The sequence below is a fragment of the Cetorhinus maximus genome, chromosome 17, assembly GCF_964194155.1.
Source record: "Cetorhinus maximus chromosome 17, sCetMax3.hap1.1, whole genome shotgun sequence".
NCBI classification, from domain to species: domain Eukaryota; kingdom Metazoa; phylum Chordata; class Chondrichthyes; order Lamniformes; family Cetorhinidae; genus Cetorhinus; species Cetorhinus maximus.
Window position 1 is genome coordinate 59,135,547 of NC_135895.1, and position 16,204 is coordinate 59,151,750.

The window sequence follows — 16,204 nt, forward strand, 5'->3', positions numbered from 1 at the left end:
GTTCTGTGCAATGTTGTCATACCCATGATCCTCTATCTATATATTCACTCTTGTTCTCAGCTGAGCCATCAGTCCAGTGATGTCTAGACAATTATATTTTCACGTAGGACAGTTTAACATAAGAATGTAGTTGGAGACGGTCTGATAAGGGCATTTGTCTCGTAGATTTGGCACTGATGGCTAATGGGTGCATAAACAAATGGGTTCCTAATGGTATCAAGAGGTTATCAATTTAAAACTGTCATGAAGAGAGGGGTTTAGAAGAGTTTGTTTATACAGATTGTTGTTGGAATTAAGAATGCTTTGCCAAATGGTGTGATTAAGGCAGAGACCATTGCATGATTTAAGGGAAAAATTGGATAAATATTTGAAACAGGAACATACAGGATTGTGGAGAAAAGATGGGGCAGAGGTATTTTGAATTGCTGTAGCAAAGTAGCTTCCTTTGGTGCTGTAAATATCTAGGCTTTTATAGGGCGCAATAGTTGCTGCACGTTGGGGGAAAAGAGGTCGTTGGTGGAGGAAGGAAAAGAGTTGAATGATGTTCATGGAAATCCATGAATCATAGGGCAAGATATTGAGGTTGGCAAGCGGGGAGTGGGGCCCGCTTGCCGGCACGGGATGAAGTTAGGTGGAACTCCCGACGTCATCCTGCGTCATTTCCATTTTCAGGTCGGCGGGGGCTCAGCCAAATCAACTGTGCGCCCACCGACCTGTCAATGGCCCATTGAGGCCATTTAAAAAGTAATTAGACTAGTTAATGGACCTACCCATCCAACCTTAAGGTTGGCGGGCTTCAGAAAAAGCATGAAACCTCATCCACAGGTGGGATGAGGTTTCATGTAGGTTTTTAAAAATTTAATAAAAGTTTACTTATAAGTGATAGACATGTCCCAACTCATGTGACAGTGTCACATGAGGGGACATGTCAGGGAAATTTCATTTGTCTGCATGTGCCATTTTTAAATTTGGCGCCGTTCTCCCTGAGGCAGCACTTAGCCTCAGGGAGATGAGTGCACTCTTTTGTGAGCGTGCGTGAAAGAGCGCACTCCTGGCTCAGGGAATTCTCCTCCGCCTGCACAGGGAGCGCATTGCGCTTCCTGGCAGACGTCATGCTGGGTGGGCGTTAACTGGCCCACCCACATAAAATGGGGCTCCTGAACTCTCCCACCCCGTTGGGGGAGGAGGATACCAGGATTTGGAGATCAGGAAGTACTCACACAGAATTTTCCCCTCACAAAATCAAATGGATATTGCAACTTTCACAATGGGGCAGTTTGTACATTGTCTTTGGAAGGAGCAAGCTTCAAGGCAGAATGACCTTTTCTTATACCATGCTTCCTTATGTTTTGATGCGTCTCTATCATTTATTTAGTTCATGTTTAAAGGCAACATCAGTGTTGAATCTGGAGAATCAGCTTACCATAAGACATAATTTGTACTTATATGTGTGACTTGTCCTATATACCAGCTACACGTTACATCACCACCTCTTCCATTTTGAACACACTTCAAGTTTTGGGGCTGATCTGGAGGATCTGAAACAGCAGAATTAGGAATTTTTGATGTAGACTTATTTCCTAGAATTGTTAAACGTGTTTATTGTAACATCAAGAGTACATAACACAATGAATTTGTGAATGGCAGGGGTTAGCATGAAACTCATTTGTGCCAGTAATGTTGCATGCATATTAATAAAGTTAACAATCATAAATAAAGGCAGAAATGCTGTAAATATACATTGTCAATTAGCATCTGTAGATAAAAAAGACAATTTAAAGTTTCCCTGCAAGATCCTTTCTTTGAACTCAAAGCTGTCAAGCCCCTTGGTTAGGTGTTGCCTTCTGTACTATTAATTGAGGTAAGGATGTTGGTGAGAGAACTAGAAGAACTCCCAAGTTTTCTTCAAAGTAGTGTTGTGGGTCCTTAACAACTATCTGAAGCACCAGTGCAGGCAAATGGCATCTTGGTTTAACATCCAATCAAAAGGCAACACTGCCAACAATGTAGCAATATCTCAGTATCTGGCAGTCTAAACTGATTGGCCTAGACTGGCAGTTCAAACTCTGATGTGGGGTTCAAATTATAAGCTTCTCACCCAGACTGAGAGTGCTATCCAGTGACCCAAGTTTCTATACCGAGGTCGATTTCGATCTGCTGCCGAGAAAAGCAGGTGGTGTGTGGGGCCACTGCATTGCTTGAAGGAGCGAATGGGGAACCTGTCCCACATGTGCTGCCTGCCACTCCTTTGCATGAGTGAGACAGGCTGCCAGTGTGACACGGGCTTCCCAATGGCCGGTCATTGATTGGGGGGCAGGAAATTGGGTGCTGTTTAAGGTTTACAGGCTTGCAGTAGTTTAAACAGTTTAAAGAGGTGCACCTTTATGTGGCCAATGCGTAGAGGGTGCAGAAAGATATGAGAGTTGCAGCAGAGTCCCGAGGGTCTCAGAAACAGCTATGAAGAGAAGCAGTGCCAATTTCCTCTTGGATAGCTGGCAGGTGCCAAGGCAAGTTGGTGATGGGGCACATGGGCATACAGATAGCATTACCTTCAGGACCTAGCTGCATTGCAGAAAGAAATTTAATGAAATTACCATGAGTGCCAAGAATCCCTTTCACATTGCTCATTATTTTTGCACAGCCCTGCAGAATCCCGCCTTTGCCTTAGGATCAATAATTCTTCCATTTGCCCCCTCCCATAACTCTCCATAAGAACAGGGAAAACGTCATTGCACTCACACCCTCAAAATCTGTTACAGCCTTCACAACCCAAGCCTCCCCTTGACTACACTTGCTGCCAGTTCCTGTCATCATGTACACTAATAAGTTGCTTAATAATGGTGAGAGTTGAAGCCTTGCCTGGGGCATGTATTTACCCACATCCACTTTTTTTTGCAGGAGAGACTGATGTATTTATTTAATGCAAATGGAGAGTTAAAGAAAACAAAATCACCCTTACTGATTTCAAAAGCGGTTACAATTATGCAAATACTTCTTTGGCTTTGCATCAGGGAGGCCAGGGAGAGAGTTGGATTTTTCAGCCGCTCATGATGTTGTAGCATGGTAAAGTGATTATCTGTTTTGCCATTCACACCATCATCTTTCAGGCAGTACAGCTGCCATATTTATATCAATCAACAAAAAAACTGAAAAGCTTACACAATTTAGTTATTAGTCATAACACTAAGCTCAATTCAATCAATAAAATTAAAAATACCACTTACTGCCAGCTTTAATATCAATTCCACAAATCAAATATTCAGTGTTGCAATGCAGTTTACAGGCAAAACTGGACCTGGGGTTTTCAAACTTTGGAATGTGTGCAATAACTGCATTTGTGGAGATCTGTACAGTATTTAGCCGTTTGGTATTGTCTTTGATAATACGTAGCTGTTGAGCCGTACATTCATTGTAGAATGATCCCTTTAATATACACGATACATTAATGCTCGATCCAAGTCTTATTATAGACAAAGGGCTGACTTGCATTTCTCCATTAGCGCAGGATTCTGGAAACAAGATGGCAATATTTTGAAAATCATGTAAAAAGCTAGAAAAGCTAATGACAATATTAACAGAATGCATTTGTATGATATTTCTCTGTTTTCTGATGATAACCTTATTATTTGATAACATTGCTAATTGTAATTTCTATTTTTATGTCCTTAAAATGTCGATCTTAGAATTATTAGAACAGTGACTGCACTTCAAAAGGACTTCAATGATTGTGAAGTACTTTGGGATGTCCTCAGGTTGTGAATAATGCACTACAAATCTCAACTTTTTTCTTCTTTCTGTCATATGTGGAAGGGGCCTCTCTACTCGTTTAAAAAGATTGTTTAACAGATAAGACACCAATGAGGATTTAAATCCAATGAGCAGGGCGGTCTAATAACTCAAGCAAATAATTACTAATGATTTACAGTCATTGCCATGGGTTGACGATCAATTGTATCCCAGAGTTTCTCACTGAGTATTGTTTTATAGCGTTGCTAGAGAAGGAATTAAAATTAGTGATCCCTGGATGGCTTAGTGCCGAATGTACCATGATGTGACTGGCTTTCAGGTTACTCATATATACGTACTGAGCTAGTTGATCATAGGAGAAGCCATGTTGGGGCACTTAAATCAGCTAAGAACCCTTTCTGAAAGCTAGCCACTGATATCTGCTGTACCCATGGGGAACAGGATTTGGCACTGCAGTGATGGTCCCCAAGATTGACCAGCCATTAAATACTCAGTGTGTAGGCCAATACATGCAGATTACAGGTTGGATATGGTTCCAGGGAGATGTCAGTGCCCGTGGAACCCATATACAGCATGAGTTAGCACTTAAAGAGGGGGATTGGAAAAAATAATAACGTAACTTCAATTCAACTAGCAATACGCTAGGAGCTCAAAGAAGATTTACATAAAAGTAATTAATATGCACAATTATAATTGTTTAATCGGAAATTACCGGCTCCCTTGTTGTTGCACAACAAGATGGCGATTAGCTTGATTAACAAACATATTCCAATAAACTCCATCAAATAATACAAGGGAAGGTCGGGATCCAGAAACCCCGAACTGTAGGCTGTTCCTGTAAAGAGATTATTCAACAGTCTTAGTTCCAGATTTCAGGTCTGATCCACCTTTACTCGTTACACACATTCCTATCTTATGTTATTTCCTTTTGTTCCACTATCAGCCAATGTAAAATGAGTTTGAGTTAGTCTCAATCTAGTTCCTTGTGCCCAGAGTATAATTTTTGATCCTCAGTTGCCTCAGAGAAGCTGTGAGGATGGAAGCAGAAATAGCAGGCTGGGCAAAGGAACATTGTTGACACTGAGTAGAATGACCTTAATTACTCAGTGTTTAACCTCTAAAGAGAGGTTGATCACCTAAAACAGGTACAAAGCTGTCAGGGTATCTATTATAATTACCCAATGACTACAGCAAGAGGCCAGGCCAATTTTCAAAGTTGGGCCTCATTTCCATGCCATTGGTGAGCTGCTTGTGCATTTTAGGCAGATTGCAATTGGAGAGCAACAAAAATCCAGTGGCTTCACTGTAAAACCCAATGGTACTGAAAATTGCAAACAGAATCCTCTAACTGGCATGGAACCCCAATTTGCATTGGCACCTATGGAAGGGCTGGCTTTCCATTTGAGGCCTGCTTGAAAACCGTATTGAGTGGCTACTGGGTATGCAGTTTTATTTCCAATTTTCAACTCCTTGTTTCCCATTTATGCTGGAAAGAGGAAGTAGTTGAAAAATCGCTCCTGAGGTACAAACTCTCAAACATTTAAGTTACATTAAATATTGCACCCATATTACCTATCATGTCGTTCAAAAAGCATGGAAAAACTGCCTGCGTGCTCTCAAATGTCTGCCAGACTCTGTGCAATCTAGAGTGATCATTCCTCACACAGTATGGGAAACTGCTTCACCAACTCTGCAGCTGCAACAGCTCATCCAGTATTAGGAATTTGCTCAATTCAACAGCTTCAACAACTCATGGGTACCAATACCCCTCTGGATCCTTCCCTTCTCTTCTCTTTCTCCTGAACCAATCACTTCTTCAAATCTTACCCCTTGCTGTGTATTCATGATACCCTCTGATCTTGCCTCTCTGACTCTGAATGACCTGTCCTTAACAAAGGCCTCGGCTTCATCCCCTTAAGCCTCTATCTCAATCTCCAACAATGCTGAGCTCTTCTTCTATTGCCTTTGTCTCCATACCTAATTCTTTAGCCAGGAGTTTTCCCCCCACACAGTGGATCTTCTCACCCATATCCAGTAATTCTCCCTTTACATGGACCCTTCCCTCTGGCCTCTTATCCTCTTTAGATTTTTCATTGGGAACTGCCAATATGACATTAGCCATCTCAATTTCTCTGTTCCCCTCATTTACTCAAATCTTTCTCCCTCCGAACTTGCAGCACTCTATTTTCAGGCCAACCCCTAACAATATTATCAAACATGCTGACAAGGGTGGTGCTGGTAATGTTTGTTGTACCGATCTCTACCTAGCAGCAACTGAATGCCAACTCTCTGATATTTCTTTCTCACTCCCCCTCACAATGATTCCACCACCAAACATCCTATATCCAGGATTGTCACCGTCTTCACCTGTTCTGGAGATCTTAGCTCCAAGGCCTCCAACCTAATGTCCCCAAACCTGTATAACCCATTTCTACCTCCTTCCCACAGTCCACAAACAAAACTGCCCCAATAGACTCGTCACTTCAGCCTGCTTCTGCCCCACCGAACAGATTTCTTCCTTTCTCGACTATTTTTCTCCCCTTGTCCAATCTCCTGCTATCTATACCCATGAATCTTCCAATGCACTCTGTCAATCTAATAAGTTTCCAGGCCCTAACCATCTCCTTTTGCCATGAATGTCTAATCCCTCTGCACCTCCATCCCCCACAAAGATGGTCTGTGGGCTCTCTGTTTCTTCCTTGAATGGAGCAAATTGTTGACCTAGATAGGAGATTGGTTACATGGTAGAAGACAGTAATTAGGAATAATGGGCATGTACATGATTCGGAAGGAAGTGATTAGTGATGTCCTATAAGGATCTGTGCTTGGGCCTCAAGTATTTACCATATTTAATGACTTGGGTAACCCAATTGGGAGCCATCCAATTTTACAAGTGATATAAAGATTGGTGGTAAAGCAAGTAGTGCAGATAGGAGCAAAAAATTACAAAGAAACATTGATTGACTTTGTGATTGGGTAAAACTGTGCAGATGGATTTCAATGCAGTTAAGTGTGAGGTCATTCATTTAGGGCCAATAAAGGATAAATCATATATTTTTTTAAATGATGAAAATTGAGGACCATTGGAGGTACAAAGAGATTTAGGGGTCCATGTACATGCATCACTCAAATGTAGTGCTTACATAGGAAAAAAATCCAGAAGGTTAATGGAATGTTAGTCTAAGGGGAGGAAGTTTTGCTACATCTATTCAAAGCTCCAGTTAGACCACCTATGGAGTACTGTGTTCAGGCACCACACCTTAGAAAGGGTAAATTGACTCTGGAAGGAGTGCAGATTCACAAGAATGCAACCAGAGCTCCATGGGCATGAGGAGAGATTACATAAACAGGAATATAGAAATTTGGGGGTGTTTTGATTCAAGATTTTAGAATTTCTAAAGCAAGGGGACATAAGCTTAAAAATGAGAGCCAAGCCATTCAGGAGACTTCAAGAGCTGAATTTCAACTTCCCCCACCAGCAGGTTAGTAGGCAGGGGGTGAGCGTAAAATTCTTGGACGGCCTTCCCATTGGGTTCCCGCCTGCTGTGACCCCTCTGCAATTATATGCTTGGACAGGCGAGGCCTAGGCTGGCCTGCTCTTGCCCCATTTGAGGCCCTTAAGTGGCCAATTATTGACCACTTAAGGGCTGTTTCCCACCAAGCCTCAATTTTCAGGCTGGCAGGAAGAGCTCTGGAGCAGGGGAGAAGCCTGAAAATAAACTCAGTTCAGGCCTCAGGCAGGAAGGAGTTGGGGCACCTTCATCAGCAACCTCCTTTTAACATCGGGTACCCCCCACAGCCTCACACCCACCCCCCCACCTTTCCCCAGAAGGTCTGGTCCCTGCAGGCCCTTCCTCCCCCCGGCCTCTCCACTGACACCCCGACTCTGTCCATTCCCCCCAGACCTCACCTACCCTCCTCATCCTGTAACCCCAAAGCTTACATAGTCCTGGAATCCCAGGGCTCAGGCTCCAGGGACTGCTAGTATTCTCAATCCTATCCACTGCAGCTTCTGGCGCTGCAGGGGCAAGAGAGCTGCCGATCAATCAGATTGGCTGGCAGCTCTGAGGCAGAACTTCCTCCCGAGTGAGGAGTGGAAGTCCCGCCTCCAGCCAATTAAGACCTGTTGGAGCATGAGAAGGCTGCGGGGCAGGCAGTATTGATGGAGATGTGTTCTCTACTGATTCTCTGAATGGCAGGAATTGAAACCCTGCCGTCCTAGAAATCCTGGCCCAAAAGTATTTCATTGGCTGTAAAGTGCAAAGGGTGGTAGAAGTGTAGAGCCCTTTCCAACAAACAAAACAGTAGATGCTTGTTGATCATTTTAAATCTGAGAATGATAGATTTTTGTTAGACAAGGGTACATAGAGAATTAGGGTATAGATCAGGCTAGAATGACAGAACATTCTCAAATGGCTGAATGGCCTCCTCTGCTATGTAGCTCATACCCATACTGAGCATTGCAATTACTATGAGTCAGAAGTTTTTCCCCACTAGAGAGACTTGAGACAATATTCTAAACAGCTCTGCATTACAAAATGACCACAGTTCCAAAGTATTTCATTGGCTGTAAAGCGCTTTGAGGCATCCAATGATCATGAAAGGTGCCATAAGCACTATCAATAGAGAACATTCTATGATTGTGAAAGGTGCTATATAAATGCAAGCCTTTCTTTTTTTAAGCAGACATCAGTACAATACTGAGGGAATGCTGCATTTTTGGAGATGCTGTGTTGGATAATATGTTAATCCAAGGCCCTGTTTTCCCCCTAGGTGATGTAAAAGGTCCTATCACACTATTTGAAGAAGAACAGGGCAATGATCTTGGCCAATATTTATCACTCAATCAAAACCACTAAACACAGATTACAGGATCTTTTATCTCATTGAAGTTTGTGGGACACTGCAGTGTGCAAATTGGCTGCTTTATTTCCCTACATTAGAACTGAGGCTATATTTTTAAACCTGTCAAGCAATTTGGGATTATTTCTTTAATCTCTCTCTATAGGCTACTGTCCAAACACAACCAAGATATTGGAATACTCACATTGGTGCACAGTGACACTACAGTCATGCTTTTCAGAATGGGGTCTCTGCAGTAACAAACAAACAATGTGATATTAATATTTGAGGTTCCAAAGATAAACCAACATCATTAAAACAGATTACCTCATAATTTACTTCATTGCTGTTTGAATAGCATTGCTGTGTGTAAATTGCCTGATGAATTTCCTGCATTACAATAATGACTACATTGTGATTTCTCTGTGGTGAAATAATCAGCTCCAGCAATGAAGAATGACGAACAGAATGAGATTCCAAAGTTAGCCTATTTCTGAAGAACCTTCACCAGCTTCTGACATTTTTTGAACAAGCACAAAAGATCATGGAAACTCAATATGCTCTGAACATAATTTGCACTCAAAAAATTCCTCAATCTTTTGCGTTGGTTATGCTAATTTCTGATGAATTGCATTAAAAAAAATCAATGCAACCAAGAGGAAAGTCCAGGCCGCAAAGTTTATCCAATGTTAACACACCTAAAAATAGTGTAAAATGGAATCCATTGTGAATCCAAACGGATATTCTTATTGTCACTCAAGATGCTAAATCATTTGAAGGAGTTATTCTGTCAATGAACCTTGTAGCCTTCAGGATTTGAGTTTTCTGAAGTGAATTTAATTAAACTTGTTCCTTACTATCAAATACAATATGCTAGGAGTTCAGTTTCAAATACTGAGGCTGCTGGACATATATAAGTTAACGTTGTGTTGGAACAATAATCGAATATTATAAATGTATGTATGGAATTCCATGGAGGCTTCCCTCTTGTGGAGTTGAGGGACAGCATAAACAATGTTTATTCCATTTCTCCGGGGTTTCCACTGACCTTCTGCTGAAGTTACTTCAGGAGATTGGGAAAGCCCCATGAAAATTCTCCCCAGAAATGACCATCTGGCATTGATTACAAAACAATGGTTATCAAGAAGTTTATCAGTTAAACAGGCCCAGGAATATAAATAGAAATTTTGTCAAGAGTCTGGTGTTGTGCCTTGTTTATGGTCATACAGTTGTCTCCTGAGTTGCAAAGGCAGGTTTACATCTGATGGGCCCAATATTACTCCAGGAATAAGGACTATTTCCTTGAAATCTTCCCATTATAATTCCAACATCCATCATCGAGGAAACTTGTTCCATGATCAAGTCATTGTTTAGAATTCAAGCTTTGCAACAACATTATAATTGCTCCTTTGTTGAGTCTAAGGCCTGAATTTTTACGGGGAGAAGAGGGTCTCTGGCTTAGCCAAATATTGAGCCAGAGTCCCAATTCTGCAAGTCACTCCCCCGAACTGGCACCCACCATTTTTGGTTTGGGGGGGAGGGGTGGTAGTTTGCACGTCAGTGGTTCATTGACACAGCTGCAGCTGTAAAAGTGTAGCTGCCTTCAGTCAGATGTGATTTTCATCACCAATGTTACTGAAATATGACTCATGGGCTTTACACTTTTTAGGAGAAGGTCTAAGCTTAGCACAGTACTTTGGAGAGCTGCAGTACCCTTTTTGAGAGGTAACATGCTTAGATCCAATGACCCCTTTGGGAGAGATCAAGTGCCCTTTGGGATTGTTAAAAATAGACATGAATGTGTGCAAAAAGTGGATAACCTCATGGAACTGTCAAGCTGCCAAGACATCTAAATCCCTTTGGAACTGTCAAGCTGTCAAGGCATTTAAATCTAAAAAAAGCCTGCAGTTTAAAATAAAATCAGTGTTTGCTATTTCACACTGTTGACAGATAAGCCAGAGGGTTATCATTATAAGATTTGTGCTGCATGACTGATTTCACAACCTATCTTTATCACAATGGGGTGTTAGTTCACAGTTTGATTGACAACTCCAAGTGGTTATAAAGTCTTCAATGTGGGGCTATGAACACAAATGCTTGTTTTTATAAAGGATTAAGTACCTGAATGAAATGTTTGCTTTTATAAGGAATTACGTAGTTGAAGGAATTTAAATGTAGTGAATGGGTTTTTATCAATGAGGGTGATTTTTTTAAATAGTGAAATCCTCAATAGGTACTTAGAACCACAAAACTTAATTTTATTCAATCTCAGCTTGGCTCCTGTGGTGTGCCCATGGTGGACACTATGGCATGAAGGGTGTAAGGGCAAAGGGTGGTGAGTGAGGGCAGGGGTTGTCATGAGTTGGCATTAAGATGGCATGGGGCTATAAAGGGCAATGGGGATGGGTAGAGGGGCATAGATTGGCATGGGGTATGAGAGGCCATGTGGGGTAGGTGGGGGGATGAGTTGGCATGGATGGGTATGGGAAGTGTGTGGGGAGTGAGGGACTTTGAGGGGTGAGGGCTAGAGGGCTGATTTCTGTTTTGTTCTTTTTTTTACGAGTCCCGGAGCCCTGAGGCCGGCCTTTCACTCAGCCGCCGCTGCTCCTGACCACCACTGTGGCTGCCTCCGCACTGATTCTGGGTCCAGCTGACCCAACTCCCATTAGCACCAACCCCTGCCCCCCCACCCCTGGAATGAAAATGGGGCACTTTCTCCCTAGTCAGGTTAGTGGAGTCGGAAATTTTCCCATCCCTGTGCTCCCAACTCGAGTGAAAATTCAGCCCCAAGTTTATGTGGTGGCATGCCCATTGCAGTTAGACTATGTAGAAATTCTGGAGGGTTTAGACTGTTACTATCTTCTTTCTCTACAGAATCAACACAGGTGTATTCTTTCAATTCATCTGACACTTTTTCTCAAACATTTTCATTCAAATCTAGTGAGTCTTCATTCTTAGCACAAAGTATCAAATAACTGTTGCTGCATTTTGCCACATATAACCAATTCCACCATCTCATCCACCCCCATCCCAACCCTCTCTCCCAGGCCATCCCCATCACATGCCATTCCATCCTTCTCATGCTACCCTTCCCATGCCATGCTACACCCATCACATTCCTTCCATCCCTCCTATGCCATCCATATCTTGCCTTTGCCAACCCCGACCCCCCATCTATCCCACCCCACCTCTCATGGAAACAATCCCTCCAGCCAAGATTGTTTTTTTTAAGATTTAAAATCCTTATCCTGGTCTAAAAATACCTACATGGTCCTGTCCCATTCCATCTGTGCAATCTTGCTGAACCCAACAGCTTTCTCAAATGCCACACTTCTTTATTCATCTCCTTTCCCCTTTGCCCCTTGATGCTAGAGTGTTCAGTGGCACCATCCCTATGTACTTTTCAAAAAAAATAATATACATAGTGCTAGAAATAAGTTTTTCTTAGATCAAAATTAAATTTTAAATACACTGTTACTGATATGCTTATGTACCCCACTGAAAAAGTTGTTATAGTAGACGCTGGAATAATCTTATGCATCAACTTGTTCTTAAACCAGATGCCAGGTCTTTCATCCTTATTATTTTCTCTAGTGGGTGTCACTAGCGGTTAGCTCAGTTGGCTAGATGGCTAGAGTGTGGTGCAGAATAACGGCAGTGGAGTGGGTACAATCTCCATATCACGGCTGTGGTAGCTCATGGAGACCTGCCTCCTTACTTTGCCCCAAGCCTGATCCAGAATGGTGCCCCTCAAGCTATATAACCAAAATGTCTCTCTCTCTAATGGAGAGAGATGTCTATGGTTCTTCGTGGATGTTTGAAGTAGCAGAAACATTCACCTGAGGATGATTCCATCCCAACCAGTTGGATGTTAGGAACACAATCCATGAGAAGAATTGTGGGGCATCTGCCCTACCATGACCATCCCACCCTCCACTCACCACCACAACCACCATTTCCTCTCTTAAAGCTACACCTAAAGTGAGAACCAGATCATTTTCCTAAAGCTATTCCCCACCAGGTGTGAATCTCTGACACCCAGCGCACTTCAGACCTGCTGTGACCATCTCAGATTAGGGGTTGCTGGAACTTTTAAATTTGTGCTTGGCTTCAATGGGTATTTAAGTATTACAGTTTGGAAGTGCAATTACACTGAGTTTACATACCATAAACTTCACAGAATCATTGAATTGTTACAGCACAGGTAGAGGCCATCCAGCTCATCATGTCTGGGCCAGCTCCCTGCAAGAGCAACTCAGCTAGTCACCCCAATCCCCAACCTTTCCCTTGTAGCCCTGCAAATCTTTTCTCCAGGTAATTATCAAATTGCCTCAAAGTCACAATTGAATCTGCCTTCATCACAATCTCAGGCAGTGCTATTCAGATCCTAACCATTCGCTAGGTGAAAAGCTTTTTCTTCAGCTCCTCTCTGGTCCTTTTGTTAATCATATTAAATCTGTGCCCGCTGGTTCTCGACCCTTATGTCAATGGAAACAACTTTTCTCTATCTATTCTGTCTAGCCCCCTCATGATTTTGCATATCTCTCTCAAATCTCCTTTCAACCTTATCTTCTATAAGAACAGCAGTCCTAGCTTCACCAAGCTATCCATGTAACAGAAGTCTCTGATCCCTGGAACCATTCTCATATATTTTTTCTGCACCTAAAGTTTTCACATCCTTCTTAAAGTTTGGCGCACAGAGTTGGGCACAATACTTCAGTTGAGGCCGAAGCAGTGTGATGCAAAGATTCACCATCATTTCCTTGCTTTTGTACTCTAAGCCTCTATTTCTAAAGTCCAGGATCCCGAATGCCTTGTTAGCCACTTCCTCAACCTGCACTGACACCTTCAACAATTTGTGCACATATACACCCAGGGCACTCTGCTCCTGTTGCCATCATCGGCTGACCCTTGATTTGAGGATGATATCTACTCAGGGTCACAAGTCTCTGCCTTGGGTCTTCATGTGAGTGAACAGGCCAATTCTTGACCCAGAGATCTTTGGGCACATGGGACAGCATGTCCCACAAGGCAGTGCAATCAGGCGTGAAGAATTTGCTTCCTTTACTTCTTTGCCACTGCTCTACTTCTGCCTTTTGTGACTCAAAGCATAGCTTGATGGATAGGCTGTTGCCATTTTGAACAATTGGTAGGAAGCTCCTCCCAGTCATTAATGTCAATACTGCCACACTTCAAGGAGAATTTTTTGAAGTGTTTTCTTTTGCTTCTCCTGGAACATCGGCCATTTGAGAGCTGAGAAAACAGGATCTGGCATGGGAGAAGCTTTTCGGCCATCCAGACACCGTATCCAGTCCATTGAAGTTGGTTTTGCAGGGGTTTTGCCTGAATGATTGTGGAGCTGACTTCAAGAATGAGCTGTGACCTATAAACACTTTAAAACAATACCCTTTATTTTAGATTGCTTTTCCTACCAAAATGTTTCACTTCACACTTCTCTGCATCAGGTTTCCTCTGCCAATTGTCTGCCCATTCCACCAGTCTGTCCATGCCCTCTTGAAATCTATCACTACCCTCCTCACAGTTCACAATACTTCCAAGTTTTGTGCCATCTTCAAATTTGAAATTTTGCCCTATACACACAAGTCTAGACCATTAATTTAGATCAAAAAAAATAGTGGTCTGAAGATCGACCCCTGGGGAACTCCACTACATACCGTCATCTAGTCCACAAAACAATAGTTCACCAACACTCTCTGTTTCCTGTCACGCAGCCAATTTTTTATCCATGCTGCCACTGTCCCTGTTATTCCATGTTCTTCAATTTTGTTGATAAGCCTATTACGTGGCACTTTATCAAATGCCTTTTGAAATCCCATGTACAAAACATAACGACATCATCCTTACCTTTATCACCCTTACCTCTGTTACCTCATCAAAAAACTCAATCAGAATAGTTAAACATGATTTGTCCTTAACAAATCCACGCCGGCTTTCCTTAATTAGTCCACAGTTGTCCATGTGACTGATAATTTGACCTGGATTATCATTTCTAAAAGCTTTCCCACCACCGAGGTTAAACTAGCTGGCCTGTAGTTGCTGGGTTTATCCTTACACCCCTTTTTGAACAAGGATGCAACATCTGCAATTCCCCAGTCTTCTGGCACCACCCCTGTATTTCTGTATTGGAGGATTATGGCCACCGCTTCTGCAATTCACACCCTTATGTCCCTCAGGAGCTTTGGATGCATCTGATCCAGTACTTGTGACTTATTAACTTTAAGCACAGCCAGCCTTTCTAATACCACCTTTTTATCAATTTTTAGCCCATCCAGTATTTCAACTATCTCGTCTTTCAATACAACTCTGGCAGCATCATTATCCTTGGTAAAGATGAGGTGTCAGCTGTGGCTCAGTTCATAGCACCCTCGCCTTTGAATCAGAGGGTTGTGGGTTCATGTCCCACTCCTGGAAACCAAGAACTGTGATTGTACTCAAAAGAGTTGCAATCTGTGACTGTTGATAACTCAAAAGAGTATCCTTGGTAAAGACATTTAGTACGTTAAGTATTCATTTAGTACATTAGTCATGCTCTCAGCCTCCACACGTAAATCCCTTTTTTAGTCCTCCTTTTACTATCTTTTTGCTATTTATATACCTGTAGAAGACTTTTGGATTTCCTTTTATGTTGGCTGCCAGTCTTTCTTCATACTCTTTCTTTGCTTCTCTTGAACCTGCAAGTTCCCGTCCAAGCCACACATCATCCTGACTTGGAACTAAAGGATGATTCCCTCACTGTCGCTGGGTCAAAATCCTGGAACTCCCTTCCTAACAGCACTGGGTGCCTACACCATATGACTGCAACAGTTCACCACCTTCTCAAGGGCAATTAGGGACAAACAAGAAATGCTGGCTGCAGTGTAAGGTTCTGACACATATAGGGTTATTATGAGACTGAGTACAGTACTGCCCATACATTGATGTAAGAAAGCACATGACCTGCACCCAGGGTATGTCTAGTGTTGGACAGAGCTGTGTGTACCAGCAAGCATGGAGACAGCTTCTAGCTTGTACCCTTTATTGTATATTTGTAAATAGTTCTAAAAGTCAATAAACTCATACGGTTAACCTACATATGACTATGAAGACTTCTTCAGACCTACCAAACTGTAACCAACACCCTACAACATAGTGGCAGTTCTAGAAAAATCCAAGACCTTGCAGGAAATGCAGAGAAAATCTAAAATGCTAGGACACTGGGAAAAACAAAGCAGGCTGATCTGAAAAGATGCTCCAGAAGCAGAGGCGCAGAGGAAAATTGCCAGGAAAAAGCTCCAGAGAAAGGCTTGGAAGCTGGAGGCAGAACTTTGAAGTTCCTTACTGCAGCAGAAGACTCAATTGGATCTCCTTTGGAAGTCCAGCTTCTAATCTGAGTCAGCAGGATTGTGAGGGTGAACTAAATCTTTTAAGAATCCAAGCTACAGCAAGGCCCGACAAATCTTTAAATAATTCAGAGTCAAAAGTGCAGTTTGAAAGAAAGCTGTTGGCTAAAACCCAGTCCCCGAGTCGGCGCCTGAATACATGGGGCAGAATTTTGCCCTTGGCGGGTGGTCTTGGCAGAGGCGGGCGGGGGCGGTCAGGAAGCCGACCACTGCCC

General features: G+C 42.6%; 1 protein-coding gene across 4 annotated transcripts in view; it reads right to left on the reverse strand.

Annotated features, from left to right (window-relative positions):
* Positions 1-16,204, reverse strand: part of il12rb2 (interleukin 12 receptor, beta 2a) — a 46,480-nt gene that overhangs the window by 23,859 nt on the left and 6,417 nt on the right. For 2 of the 4 annotated variants that reach the window (XM_078561272.1, XM_078561273.1), the window contains exons 2-5: positions 8,795-8,840; positions 4,460-4,582; positions 3,225-3,509; positions 1,424-1,538 (exon numbers count right to left, since the gene is read on the reverse strand). In XM_078561272.1, coding sequence (XP_078417398.1) covers positions 1,424-1,538; positions 3,225-3,509; positions 4,460-4,529 — 470 coding nt within the window. In that variant the 5' untranslated portion in view covers positions 4,530-4,582; positions 8,795-8,840. The remainder of the gene's footprint in view (positions 1-1,423; positions 1,539-3,224; positions 3,510-4,459; positions 4,583-8,794; positions 8,841-16,204) is intronic. The other 2 variants (XM_078561271.1, XM_078561270.1) reach the window with 1 other exon arrangement.